The 26876-nt window shown below is 46.5% G+C and overlaps 1 protein-coding gene across 1 annotated transcript in view; it reads right to left on the minus strand.

Moving 5' to 3' along the window:
- SRRM4 (serine/arginine repetitive matrix 4) overlaps positions 1–26876 on the minus strand; it is a 227025-nt gene that overhangs the window by 14562 nt on the left and 185587 nt on the right. Inside the window, exons 3-8 of the mRNA XM_006865456.1 lie at positions 25513–25599; positions 23364–23435; positions 22973–22999; positions 21618–21668; positions 16765–16857; positions 13821–13977 (exon numbers count right to left, since the gene is read on the minus strand). Coding sequence (XP_006865518.1) covers positions 13821–13977; positions 16765–16857; positions 21618–21668; positions 22973–22999; positions 23364–23435; positions 25513–25599 — 487 coding nt within the window. The remainder of the gene's footprint in view (positions 1–13820; positions 13978–16764; positions 16858–21617; positions 21669–22972; positions 23000–23363; positions 23436–25512; positions 25600–26876) is intronic.

Raw genomic sequence — 26876 nt, forward strand, 5'->3', positions numbered from 1 at the left:
AATACAATATCCCTAGTGGAACTGTTTAGCACGAGACTTATTTAGAAATACTGTAAAGGCCTGCTTCTCATCCACCTCTTATTGTCTCCCTTTCACAGTTTGGAGGCCATATCTTGCCCATCTTTGTGGAATTCACTGGTGACAGTGTATTCCCAGTACCTCTATTACAGATGAGGACAATCATGCAAGGCACTCAGATTCTGAACCTGAGCTCTCAGGCTGGGGTGGTGGCTCATGGACTCTGCCCAGATATGATAACTGTTTGCCAGCTGCTATATATTATCAGTGAATTTTGGGCAAGACTGTTTCACAGGGGGTCAGGCTGGAAGAGAATTCAAGTGAGAAATGGGACAGTAAGGTCAGTCTCTGACTCCTGAAAGGGTCATGTTTTCATTACCTGGAAGCTTGCTACCTGGAGACAGTCAGGCTGGGCCTTTCTTTCACCCAAGAACTTGTTCTCAGCCTTAATTCTAAAGTTGGAAGCATCTCCCTGGTGCATCATGGAGCCCCATGAGCTAGGATTCCAGGAGAGTGAGGGGACTTTGCCTTGTTCATCTTCTCGACCCCACACCTGAACTCTGGGGCACTTACAGAGTTTGCCCACCTGATTTTATTCATGTCCACAGTTATCTAGTCCAGCTGGAACTGAGAACTCTATAAAGCATCATACCATTCCATCAGCAGCAGAGAGCCAAGATAAAAGCACTGATCAAACATTGTCGTTGTGTTGTCCCTTGTGCCAGAAAATACCAACCTTCCCTTTGTGTTTAAAATCCTTATTTCTATGAATAAATCTAAAATTTTGAGGACAGATTAGAGTGCCCTTTATAATCCTGCCCACTACCCTCTGCCTAGAACATTTCCTCTCTTCCCCTCTTCACCTGCCTGAATGTCTTTATCTTTCCTGGCACCTCCTCTAGGAAGCCGCCTCTCCTTTCCCACACCTGGCTGGCACGACACTTTGTACTTCATTCATTTGTTTATCTTATGCTCACTCAAAACTGAGCACCTTCTGTGTCCTTCAGGGAGCCTACTGCTTATTTTAGTGCCTGTCTCCCCATCTGGGAGGGGCACTTGCTCAGGACAAGGGCCACAGCTGGTTTCATGTGGTTCTCCAGTAGCCACCAGTGTCTGGCATGAAGTGTGTGTCAGCAGATCTGGTTGAATGAACAGAGCTGCTCCACAGACCCTTGGTAGCCTCTCTGCGTCCATCCTAACTTCATTCATTGGTAGAGATGATGAATGATCATACCCTGGTGGAGTCCAGCAGAAGAATTTTCTGGAAGGACTGGCTCCATCATACTCAAAATAGTTCTAACAACTAGGCAGACCCTTTGCTACGTAGCTGGATCTCAATACTGCCTCAGGGACAGGTGTGTGAACTAGATGGATAACTTGTAGGTTCGTGTCCTCTTGACAGTCTCTCAGACTCAGGACCGACAAGACAGCACACAGGCTGTGTGCCAGGCTGCAGGTAGGAAGTTCGAGACCCGAGCAGCCTTCCAAGTAGGACAAGCTGTGCCGACTTTCCCAGCTTCCTTTCCATTCTCTGGGACTCTGTTTAAAGGTGGAATGCTGGACTGGGTGTGGACATGTGCATGGCAACAAAGACTGTTAGTCCATCGAGTGCATTTGTTCTTCTGGGTCAGGAATCTGAAAAGGGTACTCCCTCTGGTCAGACAAATTTGAAAGAAGACACACTTCTCTGGACTGAAGTATTCAGAGCTAGGTGGTAGAGGTCTAGGGTGGGAATGGTTGTCATTGAATTGCCTCTGATTCCTGGCAATGTCATGCGTACCAGAGAACTATACTCCAGGGAAATTGCTGATTTGGGGGGGATGTAGATTGCCAGGTCTTTCTTCCAAGGCACCTCTTGATTGACTAGAACTTCCAACCTTTCAGTTAGCAATGGAGCACATAAACTATTTGCACACCACCCAGAGATGCCAAACGAAGTGTAGGTGGGTTTTCCATGCTCCCTTACCCTCTCGGTACAGGGCCCTGGCTAGCAGCTATTGAAAGTCTACACTTTCTCACGCTACTGGCTGTGGTTTGAGAATTTGGGGGAGGGGCTGGAGGTAGGGAGCTAGAACCCAGACATACACCTCTGCATCTTTTCTGCTGAACTCTGCTTACTTTTGTCTGTATAGTTAGGTCTTGACTTCGCTGTCTGTACTTACAGCTTCTCAGTACACTCAGCATTAGCAATGTCTAGACAGTCTAATGGCCTTCCACCCCCAGATGCTTCGTCTCTAGAGTGCCCTGTCTGCCCACATGAACAGGAGGGAAGACATCATTGAGGGGGAGACCCAGGCAGGTTGGGGATGGGGATGATGGCCCTGAAAATGCCCAACAGACCTTCAAGTCCTGGGCATCACGAAGGCCGCGTCACGCTCCTGCCCCTGAGTTTCATCTCGGTGTCTGTCTCCTAGTCAAATACTCCCCTGGTGCTGAAGGTGCAAACAGCTGCCCACTGGACACTGATGAGACAGGGTGGTCTCTTCATGGCAGTAATAGACGTTATAGAATTACCTTTGCAAAGCCCTTTGAGCTCTGGGAGTTACTCTTCTTAGGCCCCCTGATATCTAGTGACAGTGCCCCAGTTCCCTGACGATGGCGTGGGACCTTTATACCAGGGCTCTCTGGTCCGTCTGGTCTTACCCCTCCCTCCCTTTCGGCTGTGTCTTCACAAAGGACCTTTTGGAAGTTGTTCTCAAGCGCCGTTGAGTTGGTTCCAACTCATGGCGACCTGTATAGTGTTTCTGAGGCTTTGAATCTTTGCGGGAGCAGAAAACCCTTTCTCCTGTGGAGTGGCTGGTAGGCAGGAACCACTGACTTTGTGGTTCAGTGGAGCGTTGATCCTACAGAGCCACGGCACCTGTCCTTGTCTGAATTCCCCCAGAACAGACACAGGACCGTGAGTGTTAAGTAGCTTATTTGAGATGGAGGGGAGCCTTGGTGGGGGAGTGAGGGAATGAGATGGGGCAAAGTAAGAGCCAGTACAAAGTTGATTCCCAAAACAGTTACCTACCCAATGGCACAAAAAACCTAGACCCACTGCCATCAAGTCGATTCTGACTTCTTTGGACCCCAATGTGTGTCCCGGTGTGTCACTACAGGTTAATGCACTAGACGGCAGGGTCAGTTTGAACTGCACAGTCGGGGTTCAGGCTCACCAGCCGCTCCTTGGAAACCCTATATAGGGTCGCTATGGGTCAGAACCGACTGGACGGAACTTCACAACGTGTTACAGACTAGAACTGCTCTGTAGGGTTTTCTTGACCGTCCACCTCATGGGGGCAGACTACCCAAGCCATTCTAGGTATCATTGGGTTCAAATGACCAACATGGTGTGGCAGGGTAGGATAAGCACTAGACCGAAAGGTTGGTTGAACCAAAAGGTTGATGGTTCAAACTCACCATCTGCTTCTTGGAAATGTTATATAGGGTCGCTATGAGTCAGAACTGACTTGATGAACCTTAACAACAACAGGTGAGTTGTTAGGTGCAAACCAACTACACCACCCCTGGCCACACTGGGCTACTCCACACTAGCTCTCCATCATTCATGACTGTTAGCTCCCACTGCAGCCCAGGTAGGCCGAGGGGACTCCAGTGGCCAGAGGACAGTGCTGTTGGAAGTGAGAGGGCTGTGCAGACAGGCCTCTCACATCGTATCAAAACTGGAAAACTCACAGGCCAAGCCTTCTGAGATGGTTTGTTTAATCCACCTAGTGTGTGTGAAAATAAATTTGAATTCAGTGTCAACATTGCAGAATGGGGACATTTCACATAGAAAACTCCAATTCCAGTTTCTCTTACAAGAAAAGATTAGGCAGCACTGGCCTCCATTCCTGCTTGACCATCACTGGCCAGGGAGCAACTACCTTTGCTCCTTGTGGATGGGGCCGGGACTGTTCTGACCTTGGACTTCACCAATGTCTATCAGGCCTTTCGCTGCTTAGCCCTGAAGCCATTTAAAGTTGCTACCGTCTGTGCTAAATATTTGCTGGTGCCCTGAACACGCACTCAGCAACAGAAACCTATTCCACTGGGGTTGCAGCTCTCTTTTCCTGAACTAAGAAGTACAAGGACGCTTTCAAAAGTTCATGGAGAAATGGAATTCAAAGATAATGGGATTTTCCCGTGAACTTTTTGAAGCCCCCATAGATGACTCCATCTTCCTTATCTCCATCTTTCTTGGTGTCTCTTCATTGAATCCAAGAGACCAGCCCATCGAACTTGAACCAGTTACAAGTTACCCCCTCTGGATCAGGGCTGCCAACACCTCAGATGTTTTTTCCTCTTTCTTTTTTCTAAGACAAACTGCTTTTCACAAATTCATGGCCACTGGGGGAGGTCACAGATGCCTCCCTTCATTCCCTCAGCACCCTCTGTGAAGTTTCCAGTGTTGTTGTTGTTGTTGTTGTTGTTGTTGTTGCTGCTGCTGTTGTTTTTTTTTTTTTTTTAATGTTTTGCTTCAAAAGCTTGCTTCATCTCTCTCTTCCTTAATATACTCAATGTTAACACTTGTGTTTCTCTAATAAGTAATTAATCCCCCCACCACAAACTCCAACTCCCTAGCAGTTCACGAGGGATCTCTCAGCCTCCAGGGAAGTCGGCGCTGTTATTTATTGTTTTTGTTTCAAATCATTATTTAATCAAGAATGGGGGGTGGGGGATAAAAGGCAAACCTCTCACTTACACTTCAAAATTTAATTTCAGCTGAATTCTGCGATCAAGAGGCAGCACGGCCTAATAGGTTACAAAAATACAATCAAGAAGAGAATTCCAATTAAACTGAACAAGTCCATTGACTGAGCTTCAAATGGCCCCATGGAGAGAGACGACTATAATTTTTTTTTTCCCTTCCTGCCATATGGGGCACTGGAAATTCTCCTGTGAGTACAGAGCTGCTCGGCAGAGCTTTTAGCTGGAGGGTTCTGGCTAGTTCGTAAAAACAAAATGGAACACCACCATAAAAACCCTCTTTCAATTGACAAAGACACAAGTCTATTTTCATCTTCCTCTGTCCACTAATTAGGACGACAGCCACAGATTGGGTTGATTGATCGAGGGGAGTTCATTAGAAAGGCGGGGAGGTGGGAAAGAGAGGCAGGTCTGCTGGAGAGGGTGGGGTGTCTTTTCCTGTGGGGTCTTCCCACGGGGGATTGTGCATGGCTCAAGGGAGGTGGTCTGGACTTTCTACACCCTCCCTACCCCCGCAGCAGGACTCTGTAGGGAGAGTGGCTGCTTCAGTCTCCCCCTTCCTCTGATGCCTGTCTTGACAGCCCACTGGGGCCGCAATTTCTCCGTTTCTCACCCTCCTGAAGTGAAAACTTTGATCACTGTCCTGCAAAGCATTTAAAGACGCATCCTGTCTTTCAAAGTGAAAGGTTGCTTTTGTGATAGAAATGGGGGGATTTCTTTTCTACTCCTTCTGTTCCTGACAACATTAAACATTGATAAAACCATCTCACAGGCCATTTAAGCAAACAAAGCACCAGAAATCCACGTGTCTCACACACCTTCTTCTGTACTTTGGTCCTGCTCTCATCTAAACTGCAATGACTGGGGGTGGAACCTCCCAGTTGAGCCAGAGGTCAGAGTTTTCTATAGAATGTGCTGGAGCCAGGTAAGAGGTCTGAAGGCCACAGTCTGCGTCCTCACATTGGGCTTTCTTAGCCTCACGTTCCCACTCTGCAAAATGGGAAGCATGATCCCACCCTACCTTTTTCTTAGGGTTATTATGAGTTCACTTGAGATCTTGGTTAGATATTATTTTTGCAGCCAAGAGATACTCCCAAAGCATCATGCCTAGGTTTATTTGCCATACGTTTGTTAAACCTAATGCAATGGCAAAGAATATCACTATGTTGTTAGGTGCCATTGAATCGGTTTCAACTCATAGTGACCCTGTGTACGACAGAGTGAAACACTACTCAACTCTACCATCCTCACAGTTGTTCGGTTAAAGCCTGTTGCTGCTGCCACTGTGTCAGCCCATTCCATTGGGGTCTTGCTCTTTTTCCCAGACTCTCCTTCTCCAGGGACTGGTCCCTCCTGACAACAAGTCCAAAGACCGAGAGACGAAGTCTTGCCATCCTCACATCTAAAAAGCATCTGGTTGTACTTTTTTCCAAGACATACATCTGTTTGTTCTTCTGGTAGCCCATGGAACTTTCAAGAACACACTTGAAATGCATCTGTTCTTCTGCAGTCTTCCTTATTCATTGTCCACTTTTCACATGCATATGATGAGGCTAGTGAAAACACCATGGCTTGGGTCAGGGCCACTTTAGTCCTTAAAGTGATCATTTGCTCTTTGAAAGTCTTTTGCAGCAGATTTGGTCCAATGAAAAGTCTTTTGATTTCTTGAGTCTTTGAGTGTTAATTGTGGATCCAAGTAAAATGAAATCTTTGACAACTTCAGTCTTTTCTGCATTTATCATGATGTTGTTTATTGGGCTAGTTGTGAGCATTTCTGTATTCTTTACATTGAGGTGTAATTCATACTAAAGACTGCAGTCTGATCATCAGTTTTCCAAGTCCTCTTTGCTTCCAGCAAGCCAAGTTGTGTCATATGCATTTTGCAGGTTGTTAATAATGAGTCCTCCTCCAATCCTGATGCCACATTTTTTTTCATATAATGCAGTGTCTCGGATTATTTGCTCAGTATACAGATTGATTAGGTGTGGCAAAAGGATACAACCCTGATTTTACACCATTCAGTATCCTCTTGTTTTGTTCATATAACTGCCTCTTGGTCGATGTGCAGGTTCCTCATGAGCACCATTCTGGAGTACCTGTTCTTTGCAATGTTACCCATAGTTTGTTATGATCCTCACAGTCTAATGTCGTTGCATAGTCAATAAAGCACAAGTAAACATTTTTCTGGTATTTGCTGCTTTTAGCTGAGATCCATCTGACATTAGCAGTGTTATCTTTAGCTCCATGTCTCCTTCTGAATCCTGCTTGAATTTCTGGCAGCTCCCTGTTGATGTACTGCTGCAACCGTTTTTTGAATGATCTTCAACAAAATTTTACTTGTGTATGGTATTAATGATATTGTTGATCATTTCTGCATTCTCTTGGATCACCTCTCTTTGGAATGGGCACAGAGACGGATGTCTTCCAGTCAGCTGGCCAGGTAGCTGCCTTCCAAATTTCTTGGCAAAGACCCATGAGTACCTCCCGTGCTGTCTTTTGTCAGTTGCTGGAGCTGTGCCTTAGGTGCAGCTTGGACTTCTTCCTTCAGTACCATCAGTTCTTCCTCTGCTGACTCTTGAAATGGTTGACTATCAACCAATTTTTTTTCTGGTAAAGTGAGTTTGCATATTTCTTCATCTTCTTTTAATGCTTCCTGCATTGTTCAAATTTCCCCCAGAGGACCCGCCGCCAATATTTCAAGTCAAGGCTTGAATTTTTTCTTCAGTTCTTTCAGCATGAGGAATGTTGAGCATGTTCTTACCTTTTGGTTTTCTAACGCCAAGTCTTTGCACATTTCATTATAATGCTTTGTCTTCTCTGTGATCAAGAACACATTTCATAGTCTCTTCTGACATTCATTTTTGGGTCTTCTTTCCTCTCTTTAGTGACCTTGTGCGATGTTCTTGATGTTATCCCACAATCCTTTCGGTTTTCAGTCATTAGTGACTAACGCATCAAATCTGCTCTTCAGATGGTCTCTAAATTCAGGGAGGATATGTAAAAGGTCATATTTAGTCTCTTGTGGACTCGTTTTAACTTTCAACTTCAGCCTGAACTTGTGTATGAGCAATTGATGGTCTGCTCCACAGTCAGCCCCTGGCCTTGTTTTGGCTGATGATACAGAACTTTTCCAAGTGCGTCTTCCCACAGATAGAGCCAGTTTGATTCCTGTATATTCCATCTGGTGAGGTACAGCTTTTTATGTTGTTTAACAAGTTATTTGTAATGAGTAAGTTGTTGGTCTTGAAAAATTGTACCATGTCATTTCCAGCATCGTTTCTATCACCACGGCTTTATTTTCCAACTACTAATCCTTCCTCTTTGTTTCAAACCTTCTCATTCCAGTCACCAGTAATTATCAGTGTATCTTAATTACTGGTTTGATCAATTTCAGACTGAAAACATTGGTTGAATTCTTCAATTTTATTATCACTGGCTTTAGTGGTTGATTTATAAATTTGAATAATTGTAATATTAACTGGTCTGCCTTATGGCATATGGATGTTATCCTGTCACAGACAAATCATGCTTAAAGATAGATCCTGAAATGCTCTTTTTGGTGACCATTCCTCTGTAATTTGTCATTTCTGGGCATAGTAAAACATAGATAACCTGATTCACAGTGGCCAATACCAGTCCATTTCAACTCACTAACGCTTAGAGTATTGATCTTTATTTGTTCCATTCTCTTTCCTATGACTTACAATTTTTCCAGATTCATTCGTTATACAGTCCATGTTTGATTATTAATAGATGTTAGCAGCTATTTTCCCTCCATTTTGAGTTGTGCCCAATCAGCAAATGCAGGTCCTTCCAACTGTAGGGTGTTTCTCTGCTATTCGTAAGATAGTCAGTGGCTAACCATTCAGAATTTGTCTGCTTCTCCTTCTTCTAGTCTGTCTTACTCTGAAAGCACCACTGAAACCTGTCCATCATGGGTGACGCTACTGGTGTGTCTAAAATAGCAATGACATAGCTTTCCACCAAATAGCAACACGTAAGTCACCACAATATGACACACTGACAGATGAGTGTTGTAAAATAACTAGCAACCATCATATGTATTCCATATTATGTACCAAGTAACAGACTGAGTTCTTCCCACAAAGCAGAAGCTTCATGGTGTAGGAACTTCCCGAGATGTGTTCACTGTTCTGTGTCCAATGCCTGGCACGTGTTTTTTGAATGATTGCATACTGTATTTCATATTATTCACACAACAACCCTGAGAGGCTGGTGTGATTACTAGTCCAGGGTACAGAAAAGAACACTGAGGCTCAGAGACATGAAATGGCCTAAGGGAGGTTTTGTGCATACAGACTTTGTGGTCAGATTCTCTGGGTTCAAATCCTTTTTCTTTTAACAGCTACGTTTAATAGCTCTATGTTTCTGAGCTATAGTTGCCTCGTATTAACAGGGACATTCATGGAAGCTCCCTTAAAGGGCTGTTATAAGCAATAGACGATGAACATAGGTGTGCTGTATTAATTATATTTACGGGTAACAGGTACTCCAGAGCTTCAGAGCTCCCAAATCTACTCCAAAGCCCAGGTCTTAGTAGGTACCGTGTGTTTCCTCCGTCATTTGGTCAATTTCATGAGCTTTTCTTTTGCGGATCCCAAGTTTTGCTTCTGTGTATGTTTTATGGTTGGCAAAGGCTATGTCCAGGCTGGAGACAGGAAAAGGGAGAAAAGGAGCCTGCCCTTTTCCTTGGTGTAGCTTCTGCCTTGATTAATGTTTCTTGTTTTTAATTGCTATTGAGTCAGTTCTGATTCATAGTGACCCTGTATAAAGTTTCCGAGGAGCAGCTGGTGGGTTTGAATTGCCAACCTTGTGGTTCTCAGTCTTCACTAGCCTTTCTCTAATTCACCCTTCAGTTAGAGAGAGCTCCATCCAACTGGACGAGGCCTTGGCTAAACTGTGGGGCCCCAGGCTTTCCCTCACTCAAGCTGCTGTCCTTGCTGGCTGTCAGAGGGAGCTTTGTAGGCAGGGTCCACCATTCATACCAGTTACCCTTCTTCCTGGTAGGTAACCTTCATAAATCACCCCTTGGAGCCTCAGTTTTCCCAAGTGCAAAATGGTATAGTCATTACCTCTACCTCAAAGAATTCTTTTGAGAACAAAATGAGGGGAAAAGAAAACCAAACCCCTATAAAGTGTGTGCCAGTGCTTGATACATGCTGGTATCTGCCCTTCCCTCTATCCGTCAGCCATCTTAAGCTGCTGAACTCCTACCCATCCTTCAAAATCCAGCTCCTCAGATGTTCTCTAACTTACAAATCACTCTAAAATACCAAGACAACATTATATGGCTCGTCCTCTCTGGTCCCAATACACCTTGTACCTGGCTGGTATTACTATCTGGGATGCCATGCAGAATACTGAACAACTGGCTAAATGTGGATCCTGTTCCATCAGAAGAGCAACTGGCCTGGCACTGAAACCGTTGGAGGTGTCACCTTTAGTTGCTGGACTGTGAAAGGGTCCAGGAGGTCCCAGAGGTTTAGCTGGAGGACAGGCAGGATAATGCTTTGTTACCAACTTGTGCTCAAGTATTTGAATATTTGAATAACTGCACAAGGCACAGATGCTTACTGATTCAGCCCGTGCTTATCCCATTGCTGTGTGACGTGCTGCTGACTAGCAGACTGTGGGCCCGAGGGCCAAGAGGAGGGCTCACTTTAGCTCTCTGTGCTCCTGTGGAGCTGGGGGTGACACGTAGGACGTGTGGGACGTGAGTGGGACTAACAAGGGTCCCTAAATGATCTCCTTGGGACCCTCCATTTGGATTTGCGTTCTGACCCAGTGAGAGGGCCTCACCAACTAGGATTTCAGTAAGGCACAACCCTGGATTAGCATATTCATAGATGCAAATGCACCCCTTTGATGTACTGCACTGGTTCTTGATTTTTAAAAGAGCTGTACTTTTGATATGCCTGCAGCCTGAGTGTGGCAGGAGCTTGGCAGAGAAGATCCTTCAGGCTCCGGCTCTTGGTCACCTCCAGAGCCCCGTCTCTTACCCAGCCAGACAGCACAATCTACAAGTCCTCTCCCCTCCAGTTCTTCACACATGCTGGTCCTTTCTCGGAATACTCACTCCCTTCCTTATGTCCCCAACTCACTGGCTAACTGAGTTTCTCATTTAGCTGTTACCTTGTCTTTCCCGTTTCCCATCTGGTGACATTCCTCTCTTCTCAACATCTCTTTGTCAATTACATCAATTGCTGTTTATTATTCTGACTCTCTCATTGCAAGGCAAGGTCCAGTTCTTACTCACTGGGTCCTGACAGCTACGTCAGAACTCATTGTATCTACTCAATACTGGTAGACTTGAGGGAATGAATGAGTGAGTGATTCAATGAGCGTGACTTTGCTATTATGTTTAGCAGATTTCTTAGGAAAATCGTGGAACTACAGGAAAAAAAATGTGGGCAGTCTGAGTCGAGACTCTTGGAAAATCTTTGTCTTCTGTTCCAACCAGGCACCTTCTTCCATCTCTGCTTTTGCAAGACAGAAGATGGGGAAAGACCTAGCTTGATATACAGTCAAAGAACCAGACAACCATGAGTGAGGTAGGAATAGCCATGTGGGTTGTAACCACCTTCTTGAATGGAAAGAAATGGCCTGGGAAGCAGGGATCCTGGCTCTAGTTCCAGATTCAGCTGTGGAATTGCTTCATCTTGGGAGATCTCAGTTTGGTTCCCAGTCAGTGTATCTCAAGTACAGCCAGCACCCATCTGTTAGGGGAGGCTTGGGTATTGCTAAGATGCCAAATAGGTGTCACTGGAGCTTCCAGACTAAAACTACACTAGGCCTGCTACTTCAGAGAATCTTAGATCATTCAACTCAAAGGCGCTAAAAACAACCACATTAACATCGCTGCTGTTACCATGGAAATTTCTACTGCTACCTGAGTGTGGAGCGCTGGTGTGGCACTGTAGGAGAAGCACTGGACTTATCAGTCAGTGTTAGAAACCATATACAGGGTTTAAGTGGTTACTGATTCGATGTTACTTAACAACTTTGTAGCTACTACTAGTAATAACAAATATTACATAGCATTTTACATTGTTACATTCTAAAAACTTTGATCTAACAATCTGATGAGGTAGGTTCAACTGTTGCCTTCATTTTACAGATTTTGATAAGACTGAGACATAAAAAAAAAAAATAATAATTTGCTTAAGGTTCTACACTGGCAACATCATAATGCCTGCTAATCTTTGCTGAGTTTGGTCCCTGTGTGAAGTGCTGTGCTGAAATTTAATTGCTTTGCTTTTGGCCTAAAGAAAGGGCTGTAATTATCTGAGGAAATTGTGGTTCAAAAAGATTTCCCTCAAGCTCAGAGCCAAGATTTGACTACAACTTTGCTTTATAACTCATTTCTATTCTGCAAGTCCCTTTTTGATAAGGCACTGATCAAGGTGAGCTTTTAAGGCCTTTCTTTTCTTGGTGTGGCTAAACCCCCACCTTGTAGTTCTTCTGATGGGAGCTAGGACCATGGCAGCTCACGAAAGCCACCAAGAACCTGTGTGTTTTAGAAAAGCTAGCTACTATCAACTAATTTGGAACCTCGCCAGATGGGCTGCCACAAATATCATGACCAGTGACCTGATAGCTTAGCAACAATCTTCTACCTTTTACTGCTCATGTCTGAGTTTACTTTTACCTTTGCAACAATGCCTCTAGTGTAATAAGTCAGTCCATTTTCCAAATGAGGAAACTGAGGCCAGCAAAGATGAAAAACGATTTGTCGAGACAAGACTTGAACCCAGGCATTCAGATTCTCTGTCATGCTGGAAAGGTTCCTTCTTAAGGCATTTGTAATCTGCAAGTCCTTAATGCCCATGGGCATCTCTACAATGGGGCCTGTGAGAGTTGTGGAAAGTTCTAGTTAGGCAGAGGATTTGAATGAAATTAGAGGACAATGGTGATAGAGGCGTGCTTTGGTTGATGAAAGAGTTTTCCAGAATGCACTGCAGATGACACCATTGTGTCAGTGCTGCCTAACTGTTGGTGATTACCACCCTCCCTTGCTGAACCTCCATATTAGCACGCTGAGCTTTCCTGTCTTCCACAGGATACTTTCTAAGGGAGCAGCTTCCTGAAGTTTCCAAGTTCACCCTTATCTAAAAGAGACACATCCCTTCATAGCCATCAACAGTAACTATAGGCTCTGTTTGCATTGAATCACCTCCTGTGAGTTTGCCACTTTAGACTCTACAAAAAGCCTTCACATACTTTATTTTATATCCTCAACAGCCTCATTTAGAAGTGGTATTGCTTCAAGTTTACCAAAAAGAAAACAAAGGTTCAAAGAGGTTAAGCAATTTGCCCAAAGTCATACCACCAGGGAAAGACAAAGGGAGGATTTGAATTCAGCTACAACTCTAAATTGCTTATCCATGAAACTTTCTGGAATGAAATTACATGAATACCAATTCCAGCTCCTCCTTTGGAGCTAGGGGGCGGGGGCACTGCATGGTTGTCTTTGATGTCACGTTGCTACATCACATTGCCCTGATCCATGGTTTTTGGTTTTTCTGTCCCATTTGTGGCAGGGATGAGTGAGGGCCCTCAACTTGCAGACCCTGTGTGGACAATTGAGTGTGCACAGGTTGGGTGTGATGAACTTCCCGGAGGAACATCGTCATACAAGCTCAAGGTTGTATTTGTGAGTAAAATCAAATCCCAGTTGCCAACCATTGCTGGTGACAAGCTGGCATCAAAGCTGTAGACTTCTCTTAAAAGCTCAAGTATTTGGTGTTGTGGCCAAACCCCCTTCTTTTTCTTTCTCCCCAAAGAAGTCTCTGTGGTGTCTCAAACATGTATTCCAGTGATAACCCTCAGGGACCCATATGTATTTTTCAATAGTCCCCTGATGAAAATCCCAGGTATCTTCATTTCTCTCCACCTCAAGTCCCCATGCCAAGTGCTGCCCGAGAGGCTGGTGAATGGCCCTTTGGTTGATCAACAGTGATGTCTGAAGCCAGCAGGAAATTTTGCCAGAAACTGCATTGAAATGCGTCGTCCCCTGCCCTGAACTGATGCCTCCCCCTCCTCAAAAGTTGTGGCCAGAGCAGACGGAGGCGACGGTGCGGAATACTTACTACACCCCTGGCCGACAGGAGACTGAGCATCTGGAGGGGCTGGCTGGGCGGCTGGCTGGACCGGGCTTCAGGACTGGCGTTGCTGAGGGTCTTGGAGCAGCGGCGGGAATGCCTCCTGTGGGACTTGCGTCCTTCCTCAGGGGACCGGCCGCGGTGCCTGGGGGCAAGGGAGACAGACTCAAGGGTAAGGAGGTGGGTGAGGGACCAATTGAATCTGGCAGCGTGTTTGCCTGGATGTGTTGTATATGTTCACGTGCCCCTTTACCCCTGGTTATGTGTGTGTGTGTGTGTGTATCCATTCCTCTCTACCCTTCTGTCTGTCCATCCATCTGTCCATATACTCACTCATTCATTTATTCTCCTGTTTGTTTATTTGTGTACCTGGCAGTGTCTGGGGAACTGGAGACACACCCATGAAGCAGACAGACAAGGTCTCTTCCCTACTTTAGTTTAATGTCCCGTGTCTGTGTGTACATCAGAGTGGGTCCATCTGTGTGTGTATAACTACAACTGTATTTGTGTGTTGTACAAGGGGGCTTCAAAAATGTTTGTGGGGAAGCTCCATGAGCTATTCATTCATTTTCCACAAACTTTTGAAGCCCCCTTGTACATGTGACGTTGATATCTGAGGTGGCTAACTGCATGCTGCCCCCATGACAAAACTGTCTTCTATATATCTGTTAGGTAGAGGTCTGGCTTCCTTGTCTGCTGTGGGAACCAGATGAATGTCGTCTCATTGAAAAGGTTGTTTGTGGATGTTACAAAGCCTTTAACTCTCTGAGTAACTGAAACCCCCACCTTAGCGGTTTGCACAGTACAGCACACTCCTTTTAAGGTGTCTCTGCAGCCCTCCCCACAACTTGCAGAGATGAGACTGGACAGGAGTTCCTTTCCCTCTAGACAGGTTAAGAAAGTTGGGACCTGCCTGCGGTCGTTCAGATCCCAGGGCACGGCTTTCTATCAAAACTGGTGCCTTGGAGTTTTGCTCTGGAGTGCCCTGCTCTGCTTCCTTCCCGCTCACCTCTTTGCCAGGTGTGTAACCCCCATGCCTGTAGGAGCACCCTAGGAAACATCTCTCCACAGGTGGCTGTGGGCAAGGAGGCCCTGTATGGTCCTCTGGCCAAGCAACACTGATTCACCTTTGGTAGGGAGTGGGGGTGGGAGGGCAAGGGGTCCAGTCCCACCTCTGATGTGGGGCTTTGGTCAGGCCCCTCTGCTCATCAAGACTTGTCTCCTGGCTATACCGTGACTGTGGTCCAGTTCAATTCACGGTTATCAGCTAAAAACCAGGAGACACCAGCCTGTGGTTGGACAATCATACCTACTGTCTGCTGCAACAAGGGAAGTTGTGGTCTGGTGCTGTAGGATAAGCGCTGGACTGCTAACCACAAGGTCGGTAGTTCAAATCTACCAGCCACTCCTCAGAAACTCTATGCAGGGTTGCTATGAGTCGAAACGGACTTGATGGCACTTAATAACAAAAAACAGCAACAAAGGGAACATACAGAATTTGCTGTAGGGATCGGGTCTAGGGGTCAGCTGCAGGGACCCTCTGTTAGGCTTGGTTGCAGAGACCTCCTGCAGCGATCAGCTGCTGGAACCCACTGCAGGGACCTCGGGGCATCTCTTTGGGCTTGTGGAAGTATAGGGGGAGTTTTAAAGAGACACTGAGACTGCAATGCACTCAAACACCCTAACATGGCAGTTGGTAATACACAAGGCTGCTTTGCGTTGGGGTCAGTTCAGTGGCATCTAACAGCCTGGTATTAGTAAAGCAACAGCGGTTACTTATACTAGCTAGGTATGGGCTGTTTGATCATGTCTGTGTTTCGGACAGATTTCCTGTTTCTGTCTGTGTGCAGATGTGATGATGGAATGATACACGTGGCCTGCTTGGACAATCAATTGTGGGATTGTTGATGTCTACCTGGTAGGACCAGGCCAGCTCCCGACTTCAGAGGCAGCTTTTCTCGTTCTCAAGGACATTTTCCACTTGCCTACCCAGTCACACTACCTGGGAGATGTAAATCCCCGTGCCCTGGCCCCACCACATCCTAGTTCAATCAGTGTCTAGTGCAGTGATGCAGAGACTCTCATGGTGTGACTGTGTCTTTGACATTGTAGCTGGCACAGAGGAGGATCTGAATACATATTGCCTCTTTGTGTATGATTCTCACCCATTGGAGAACCATCCTCTCTCTTTTCTTGGGTGGAGCGAGCCAGTATATCAGCACAGATCGGGTCTGGGTTAGGAGAAAACTGACCTCAAAATGCCTCAGATTTGCTTTTTTACTGTGTGCCTTTTTGCAGGTTTCTTAGCTTCTCTGTGCTTAGAGCAGCCTTGGTGGTGGTGGTGTGCTGTGGCGTCGGTTCCAACTCAGAGTGAGCTTGCATAGGGTTTCCGAGGCTGTAAATCTTTATGGCAGCACAAAGCCTCATCGTTCTCTTGCTGAACGGCTGGTAGGTAGTTTTGAACTGCTGACCATGAGGTTAGCAGTCGGACTCACAATCACTATGCTACTAGAGCTCCTTGAGAGCATTCTTAGTCAGAGAATACATCACAACCAGACTTGCTGGTTCCGATTCCACCTCTATATGTGACTAACAAGTGTCTTAACTTCCCCGTGCCTCAGTTTCCTCATCTCTCAAATAGGGATATTAATATACTTACTGGGCATCGTATGGTTTTATTCGTGTGCAAGGAGCCCTATTGGCATCATGGATTAAGCATTGGATGGCTCACCACAGTTTTGGTGACTGAAACCCACCAGCCATTCCGAGAAAGTTGAGGCTGTCTGCTCCCGTAAAGAGAGACAGACTGGACCGCCACCTCACAGCATTTCCAAGGCTGCCATCTGTACGGTCAAGGGCAGTGGATGTGACTCATGCACATAACCGTCCCTTTGGTTTCCAGGGACAGAGTCTGGGTGGAGGCCAGGCTTACCTGCCCTCACAGCTTGATGACCGGGACTCGGAGCTCAGGGACCGCGAGCGACGGCGGTGACGGCGGTGAGACTTTCGGGGCCGGCTTCGAGATCTTGGGGTGGGGGTGGGAAGAAGGAAATCGGAGGAGGAGGAGAGAGAGATTTTGATCTTGTGATGCACAGTTTCTTCTTGTCCCCAAGTCACCATCCGCCCCCCTACCCATACACATTACCCTGCTTCTTGAGTGAGAATTCAGGGGCATCGAAGCAGGTGTACTACACACAGGTGAGGACAAGGGCCCTCTGAGCATCTCCCCCTGTTGACCACACTCTGGGCAGGAAGCCACCTCCACTTGTCACCTTCCCTCACCTACATCAGGAGTCTGAATTTCAACAGGTACCATGAGGTGGGAGCCAGCCAGGTGCTCCAAGAAGTGGCATTAGCAGCTAGCTCCAGTCATTTTTCAAGTAAATGTGGAAATGCAGATTTTTATGTAAAATATCTCTTTTTTTTCCAATGGAAACTCATTAGGAAGGGAGGGAAAAACAATGAAGCATACAAAACACATTTGCAGAGTCAATTATGTCTCTGGGCCGCCAATTTTGTAACCTCAAGCCTAGAAAATGGAGTCAAGATTCTTAGCGTGGACTGAGGAGACTTAGAGAATTGGCAGCAAACATCATCAATAATAGAAATTACAAACTGAACAATGACTGTCCTTAAGAATAATGAGGGTTCTATTACTACAAAGATGTACGACAGATTCCAGGGCACCTGATGCCACTAACAAAGGCTTGTCAGTGATTTGGGTCAAGCCAGGAAGGACGCCTATGGGAGGTAGAGATGACTCTATCAGGAGGTAGGGTGAAAATTCAGCAAAGGACACAGGGATTCTTCTCAAGTAATAATCAGCATGCCCCATTCCCACTGAGATCCTCCCCATTGCTCTCATGCCAAGCCCACACTAACTCTGAGCTTGACCCCCAGCTCCTGCTTGACAACGACCCTGCCTCTAGCCCAACCTGGCAGAAGTTCCCACACCACCACATGGCTCGTGTTCTGGCTCGGGATGTGTCCTTGATGCTGCTGAGGATGGCAGGTAACCTGCATGCAACATTGAGTGCCAGGTCCTGGGGTCTGAGCATTTTCCCAGTACGTCTTGAATCACAGGAAAGACACCAGGCAGAGCAGGGTTTGAGAAACATGGTCTCAGGTGTGGATGTCAGAGATGGAACCATCTCCTCCTGCCGTCCTCCACCTCTCCTTTCTCTGCCTCAGTTCTCCTCAGTGTGCCAGCACAGGGGGGACAACGGGGACCCACATAGCTGTGATGTGTGCATCAGTCCCATTCAGAGGCGAAGTATATCATGAAGGCAGTGGTGATTCAGTGGTAGAATTCTCGTCTTCCACGGGGGAGACCCGAGTTCGATTCCTGCTGCAGCCACCACTCATCTGTCACTGGAGGCATGTGTGTTGTTAGGAGGCTGAACAGGTTTCAGAAGAGCTTCTAGTCTAAGACTAGGAATAAATGCCTGGAGAGCTCATTTAGAAAATCAGCACATGTTGCAACTGATCATGCAGATGGAGTCACCATGTGACAGTTAGTATGGCATGAGGTAGATTCTATTATTCTCCCCATCTTATAGATGGGGAAAGTAAGGCACAGAGATGTTTAAACAATGAGTGCCTAATCTGCAGCCTCCCTCCTAAACTAGACACCCTCCCCTCATCACCACGTCTCCATGCCAGGACACTGTCTGCCAGCCTATGAGGGCCTGGCTCAGGGATGCTGAAGGAGACCTGTGGCATAGTGGGTTAAGTGAGCATTGGGCTGCTTACCACAAAATCGACAATTCAAACCCACAGGTCCCTCTGAGGGGAAAGATGGGCTGTCTGTTCCCGTAAAGATTTACAGTCTCAGAACCCCTGTGTAGCAGGTCTCCTCTGGGCTGTAGGGCTCCGTGGCTGGGAGTTGGCGTGGGTTAAAGACATGTTGAAGAATCCATGGAAGCTGCATCTTTCTGAGGCCCTGGGGTGGCACTGCGGGTGAATGGGCTGCACTGCAAGGTTGATTTGAACCTCAAGGTCAGTGGTTCAAGCACACCAGCTGCTTCTCAGAAACCGTATACAGGGTCACTATGAGTCAGAACTGACTCAGCGGCACTTAATAACAACGGTGCTTGCTTGTTTAGAAGGAAAGCTGGCTACAGGATTTGGTGAAAATGTTAGCAGGCCCCAACTCATCATGGTGACCCCCGTGCACGCTGGAGCAAAATGCTACACATTCCTATGACGACCCCATGATCACTGTGAGCCACAGGCTTTTCTTGGGCTAATTTTTGGAAGCAGATCTCCAGGACTTTGTTCCTAGCCCATCTTCATATATAACAGTTTTTGAAGCTCTGCTTAAACATGTTCAACACTCTGGCACCAGATCGTCCTTGATCTTAGAAATGCCTTACCTTGCTCAGCTTCTGTGAGCAATTTCTGGGACCCATCCAGCTCCTGGCATCAGGGAGGGGTTGGAAACCTCCCTGCCACTGTGGCTACCTATCCTGGGCCCTGCTGGACAAGTAGGAACCCTGGAGGCTCGACGGTTAAACATAAACACTTGGCTACTAGCCGAAGGGTTAGCACACCTCAGTAGGAAGAACTGGGTCTCTGTCCCTGTAAAGAGTACAGGCTAGGAAGCCCTACGGGGCAGTTCTCCTCTGTCACTTAGTGGCACCCAGAGCAGTATCACGGTACAAGGGTGCTGAGATTTGTGGGAAGTGTGTACACGGTCTGTGATTAGAACGGCAGCATACTCAATGGTAGGATCAGGATTGGGCTCTTGGCTCGAATTGAACAAGCTAATTGACCCAGAAGTGCTCTCAGCTGATGCCAGGCGCCACTGCTTCCTTCCTGAGCATTCTCCAGGCTCTGGTGGTGGCCAGGATGTCCTCGTTCACACTGACCTTAGGTACAGGGCCCCTCTGGGCAGCAGAACTGAACACCCTCCCTGTCCTCCTCCCCAGAGCCGCCTGCCTTTTATCCCTCACTTTAGAAACTTCTTAGTGGGAGATAAAACCTTAGTTGATTGGAAAGCACAGGCACTAAGAGTTGCAGGATATAAAGTAGGTGGGTTGTAACCAAATTTACTTTTAATTTGGCTGGGAACGGAACTCCGCAGGCAGTGCTAGCTGATTTGAATTTCTACTACCAGCTATAAACTATGAAAACAGCTGGGGCCCCATGACTGGGGAAAGAAGGCACGTCATTGAGATCCCCACACGGTAAGTCTCAGCCGCCAGGGCATGTGCACACACGTGACAGACACACACAGCGCACCCGTCTACACTGCAGAGACCAGCTCCCATCAGCACAAGCGTACACAACCATTCCTGTGAAGGCAAACACACACACTACAAACAAGGGCCAGTCATGAAGTACTGCTATCTGAATTCCAGTTCATGCATGCACCAGGGTGTGTGTTTAAACATATCTCTGTGACCAGTGGATTCTCAGGAATACACTTGCCTTAGTCTTATTAGGGTGCCTGCCAAAAAAAAAAAAAAAAAGGTCCAAGCAAACCAGTGGCTTCCAAGAGGATCTGCTGGACCAGTTAAATTCAAAGCAGCTCAGAGGTGATGAGGACTGTTTTTTGGGATTTCAAAGGGATTCTCAAAGGACACAAGCTGATCCTGGGGGCGGATTGTGAAGAAGTCTTTCAGGAAATTGAGAACTGCAATGGGGAGAAAAAGTCAGGAAAGCTGTCCATTTTTCTCCATCACACACTACATCTATCTGCTCAGTCTTCGAGGGTAAAAAGACTGCCCTATGAGGATTTCACTGAGAACCTTTACTCCATCCGACCCCTAGCCCTGATTTCCCTTCAATTGTTTTTGGTTTCCTAAACTCAAATATTTACAAACGCAAGTGTTTAAAAGGGACACAATTTCAGATACTTGAGGATGCCGAAACTATCTTTGGATGTAACATAAATTGAAGCGCACAGAATTTTTTAAGGAAGGGTTACAGAGATAAGAAACATCGCCTTCAGAAGTATACAGACCTAGATGGATGGGAGAATACATAAAGAAACAAACTCCTCATTTGATAGTTTTGTTTAACAAAGGTTTCTGTGGTTTTGTAGCAATACTTTTTGACTGACCCTTGTACACAGAGTGGACACCTGCATTGTATACATTTATATATACTTACAAATGTTAACCTGATGTAAAAATGTACAGACATTTACAAACAATGTGCACACAACACACAAGTGGCAGATATGTGTATGTACATACATGTATAGAGGCTAGAGTACTCGTATGGCACTGTAGGATTAGCACTGGACCACAAGGTCACTTTGAACTGCTAGGTCAGCAGTTCCAACTTACCATATAAAGGGTCGCTATGAGTCAGCACAGACTTGACAGCACTTAATAGCAACAACATGTGGTGGTTGTGTGCCATCGAATTGGTTGCAACTCACAGTGACCCTGTATACGGTTTCCGAGGAAAAGCTGGTGAGTTTGAAATGCCAATCTAGCAGTTCAAACTGACCTTGTGGTTCACCATACCAGGGCACTCTTTCTCCATATATATGTGTGTATGCATGTGTATACATATACACACACAAACACAGAATTCATACGCATGCATTCATAAACATACCAGATACACAGGCATGTGCCCACATGCATTCTTAAGCCCACAAGTTCAGGTACCCACAATTCTGTCTTCTCTCCATCCCTCTCCTTTCCCTCCCATTCGCTCACCCTGTTCCCCCTACTCTCCATTTATCTGGCAACGCCCACACTCAGGTTTTAAGAGGGCAGATTCCCCACCTCCCAAAGTGACAGGGCCTTCTGGGGGAGATCCACTTACTGTTTTTTGTGCTTCCTCTCTTCCTTTCTCTTGCTTTTGGGGCTAGTGGAGCTAAACAAGAAATGACCAATTAACTGAAAGATGCTACATTGCATTTACAGATCAAAGTATGCAAGCAGTTCAAATGCCTGACTGGCTCAAGTCACATCCAAGCAGTTTTGGAACGGACACAGAGTATCTTCTGCCAACTCGTCCACCCACTTGTGTACATGAACTGAGACTGGGGATGGTGCTGAGGCCAAGTTCAGCTTTGGTAGGTTAATAACAACAGGAACAAAGGTAAGAATAACCGTATCTGCTGTCTTTGAGGCTCTATGATGGAGCCGAACACGCTGCAATTACTTTATGTGACCATCTCACAGTCTTTTCCCTACTTCCTGTGGGTGTGGCTACATTTAATTAGGCCTCACTTGTACAGATGTGGGAACTGAACCTCAGATGAGTAAAATGACATGGCCCCAGACCTGGGAGCCCATGATTTTGATGGCTGTTCAATCCATTTGTAAGAGACAAGAGTCTCTTAGCAACTGCACAGAAGCTGCCTCAATGATCTGCAGATGTTCCAATGTTCTGTCCGTTAGTTTTCAAGGGGTTCAGGACCAGGGTGGAATGGGCAAATACTAACTGGGGTTTCAAGCCACACTGACCTGACTGAGGTCCTGTGAAGGAAAACTCTGTAACTTAGCCTGGGCAACGGAGAGGCTCAGCCCTCACAATGAAGTCTGAGTTTGAGTCCCAGCTCTGCTGCTTAATGGCTGTGTGACAGTGGGCGAGGCCTGGCTCCCATCCCTGTAAAGTGGGGTGCTGTCAGGCTGACTTGATGAGTATTGGGGTTCCTGAGTGTCACCTTGTAAAATGAATACAAGGCAGGGATTTGTACCCTGCAAGCTGCTCCAGATGCAGCCAGTGTTACCTCTGGGGCCTGACACACCTCTTCGGAGTCTCCGTTTCCTCATCTGTAATATGGGCATGATAACCATGCCTGTGGCTCAGGGTTGTAATGGGGATGAAATACACACGTGAACAGACAGAGCTTGGTGCCTAGTCTGACTTATGGTGTGTACCCAGGAGCTTTCTACGTTGCCAGTCTACCAGGACGTAGCACTGCAGGGCTGAGGCTGTTTACCCAACCAGACCCGGGGCACCAGCAATGAGCAAGCCTTTCTAAGGAGGAACATTGACAGGACCCACAAGTTGAAAGGTGGGCTTGGAACATGTGGAGAAACCCCTTAACTTTCTTGGGTCTCAGTGTGTCCAAGGACCTCTCCAGACAAGAGAGCCAACCCTAGATGCTTCCCAAAGCCGATTTGGAAAACCAGTAAGCTACAGCCCACAGTCAAAGGCAAGATTCTTACCTGTGTCTTCTCTTCTTGGAGAGGAACCTGGTTCAGGACAAATAAATGGGTGGTGGGTAGAGGAAGGGAAACAAGAAAATAAATGAGTGAGTGGGGGGCTGTTTCCCTCAGCATATGTCAGTGTGTTTGTGGTAAGGCTGCCTGGAGGGGGGGCTGCCTAGCTGACTCTGATCCCTCATTTCTCCTTGGGTTTCAGAGACCATGAAGACCTTGAGGGTCTACCTGCTCTTTATTCCTGGTCCCCACCTCAGAAGGCCTCTGATCCTGGCAACCAGAGTCTGCCCTCACCCGAAACGCAGAGAAATAACCTCAGTGACATGATCAGCTTCCTAATGATCTCTTGGCTCCACCCACCTAGGTGTCCCTGTTTGAAAAGGATGAAGGACAATACCTGTGTCGCTTATGCTTCTTGGAACTTTTCTTCTTCTTCTTCTTGACAGGCGAAGGACTATGTGACGGGGACCTGCCGGGCGAGGGGACACCTGCTTCAGAGGAAGATTCCCAGAGGGGCCTCACCTCTCTCAGAAACACACATCAAGGGCAATCCTGTTAGCCTGCTGTTGGCTGGCAGCTGGTCTAAATGTTAGCATGTGCTCATGTGCATCTCCACCAGCTGGGTGTCCTGCGGTGGCAGTTTGTGTGGTGTTCTGATACTACAAGTGATGCCACCAGTATCTTAAATCCAGCAGGGTCACCCATGGTGGACAGGTTCCAGCAGAGTTTCCAGACTAAAACAGGTGAGGAGATAAAAGGCCTGCTGATCTTCTTCCTCAAAATCCTGCCCGACTCGCCTGCTGTGGACATGCCATCAGGAGCGATCAGTTGCTGGGGGTGGGAGGCATCTTGCATGACCAGTGAGGGTGAGGGAGGTGGGCTGGGGGTGGGGGCATCGTGGCTTGCACCCTAGCTGGAACAGTGGAATCATGGGAATGACATAGGACCACGCCATGTTCCTCCTATTTCACATAAGGCTGCTGTGAGGTAAGAGTTGACTTGGCAGCTTGTCTATGTGTCTGTCTGTCTGTCTCTCTGTGTATGCTCTCATGCATACTCCCACATATTTCTAAGTAGGGACCATTGCTACCTTCCTTTTAAAGGCAGGGAAGGGCAGTTCAGAGAGGTAAAGTAACTCCCAGCTAGGAAGAGACGAGCTGGGGTTTAAGTTGAGGTCTCTGTCCCTGCTGACGCTGCCCTGGGCCATGAAGATTTCTTTCTGCTTCTCTCTCGAAGCTGTGCCCCTTTCATGGACTTTGTTGTCTCCTCTGCCCTACCTTGGTAAGCCTCAGCCTCCTAAGGAGTATCTGGTAGGCTGTAGTCAGCACTGTGGATACCATAAAGGGGTTACCCCAGAAACAGGCTGCCTAGGCTCACGAGGACCAGGAGACACAAACCTTACCCACTACCATCCAGTCAACGGGGACTCAGCAGCCCTGTAAATAGGGTAGTACTGCCCTAAAGGGTTCCCAAGACTACATTACAGAAGCTGGCGGTCCCATCTTCCTCCCAGAGCAGCCGATGGGTTCGAACTGCCAACCTTCTGGTTAGCAGCCAAGTGCTTAACCACTGACCCACCAGGGCTCCTTTTGGCTGAACTAGTTCCCAGAAAACCTGGGTTGGGGGCACATCATCCAGAAACTGCTCTCTGCTGCCCCCTGCAGGCTTCTCTAAGCACTGCCTCCAAAACAAGGTTTGGTGTGTGTTCCTTGCCTCTCCAGAATTTGAGCCCACCTTGAACTACAAAGTCGGTGGTTCAAACCCTATACAAGGTCGCTAAGGGTCAGAACCAACTCAATGGCACTGAACAGCAGCAGTCTGGGGCTGCAAACACAGTGTGCTTTTAATCTCTTGGTAGACGAGTGGAAGCCTAGACTTCGACAACTGGAAGTCTTTTGAAATACTAAAACAAACCAGGAGAAACTACATATAGGATATTAAAGGTTATAGCAGGAGAAATGTAGTTTACTATCCTTGGCATTTATCCTGGTTTGTAGGGTGAATTGAGAAGTCTGGGCTACGGTGTGGTAGGCCTGTCTCTCTAACTAAGCCTTCCATTCTTATCTCTAAAATAGACACAGGGTGGCTAATCGAAAAGGTTGGCAGTTCGAACCCACCTAGCTAGAGATAGGTCTGATAGTCTTTGCTGTTATTGGGAAGTGCTGTCTAGTTAGTTCCGACTTGTAGTAACCCTGGAGTGGGCTGGTGGGTTTGAACTGCCAACCTTGTCCTTGTGGACAGTCCAGTGCTTATTCTACAGTGCCACATCAGGACTCCAGTGTACTTTGTTGTTAAGTGCTGTTAAGCTGGTTCTGACTCATGGTAGCCCTGTATAAGGTTTCTGAGGAGCAGGTGGTGAGCTTGAACCGCCAACCTTGAGGTTCCAACTGAATTCGCGGGCTGCCATAAATCTTACAGATTAGAGAACCTTATAGGGCTTGTGACTCTTGTCATATGAAGTCACCTTTAATGAACTGGATGGCACTGAACAATAGGACACCATATTTTTTTTTTTCCTTCAATCTTTTAAGGCTTAGTACTCTTACCTTCTTCTCTTCTTCCGGGTGGATTTCTTCTTTTTCTTCTTACCCCTGGAGTAAGGCGCTGGCATTAGGTCTTTGTCACGGGAGGCACTGTGGGAACAGAAGGCCAAGTGTTAAGGACCAAAAGGTTGTAGTCCCAGAAGGACCCCAGTTCCCTGAGGAACCAGGAGCTCATTAACCGCTGTGTGAACGATTTGGTTACACTTCAGATTAAGTGCCTCAAATAAGGAGTTAATGCCGCCCTAATGAGACAGATGCTCAGCGTTACCTAAACACCAATTGATTATTTAAAACAGCTATAGAGGTTAACTACTTCTTAATAGATTATTGAATTTGCAAATGGCTCGCCTTGGTAAATAAATCACTTTTTAAAGTATTAACCAGCCATCCCACTCCCACCCCTATGTCCGTCTTTCCTGCTGGAAGTGTAATTGGAGACAGAAGGCTTGTGCACTGGCAGCTGATTATCAAATATCTATTTGCCAAATATTATTTGCCAAAGTCTAATGTAACTAGATACGTATCTCATAGTGCCTCACCGAACCTCAAAAAACTCTACTCTTCAAGAATAATTATTTCCCGTTCAATTAAATTCAAATGCTCAGGCTGCAGTAAAATGAAGGCAGGTTATCTCCCTATTATAATTGGGACTGGCTCCAAGACAATTTTTTTTCCCCAAAAAAAACACTATCATATGGCCAAGGGAGGTTGTTTTGGATGAAAAACTGCTTGGGAATTTAGACATGCTAAATCAGTTGAACCTCAGTAGTCAAAAAATGAATAGTAATATTAGTGTCATTGTTAATAATGCAAGCAGCGTTTATTCACTACTGCTTAGGAGCCAATAATTGTCTATATTTCAAGAGCTAGAGAAACACACAGGGTGGCCTGACCTTGTGAGATTCATTCTTACCATCTGTGAAATGGGGATACAGTTGCAGGAAGCTGCCCAGGGTGGAAGTGGATTTGGCCCCAGGCCAGTATGATTTCTCTAGCGTCTTCCTGAACTTGCTTGTGTGACTTGTCTCTTGGAAATTACTCAGCTCTTTAATGTTGTTGTTAAATGCCATCAAGTTGGTTCTGACCCACAGCAACTCTCTATAGGGTTTCCAAGGAGCAGCTGGTAAGCTTGCACCACAGACCTTGCAGTCCAGCGCATTAACCCACAGCGCCACACAGAACGTCATACTATGTTGCACTATGTAATTCCATTTTAAGATTCTACATCATTATGCCTAGTAGAAAGAAAAATAGGGCTTCAAAAAGTTTATGGAGAGAGCAAACAAGATGGCAGATTGGGTGGAAGTGCAGTAAAGAGCTCCGCCAACAACAACACAGAATACCCAACCAAGCAGGCTCAGGGGATG

This window comes from Chrysochloris asiatica, unplaced genomic scaffold (genome assembly GCF_000296735.1).
Source record: "Chrysochloris asiatica unplaced genomic scaffold, ChrAsi1.0 scaffold00078, whole genome shotgun sequence".
NCBI lineage: Eukaryota > Metazoa > Chordata > Mammalia > Afrosoricida > Chrysochloridae > Chrysochloris > Chrysochloris asiatica.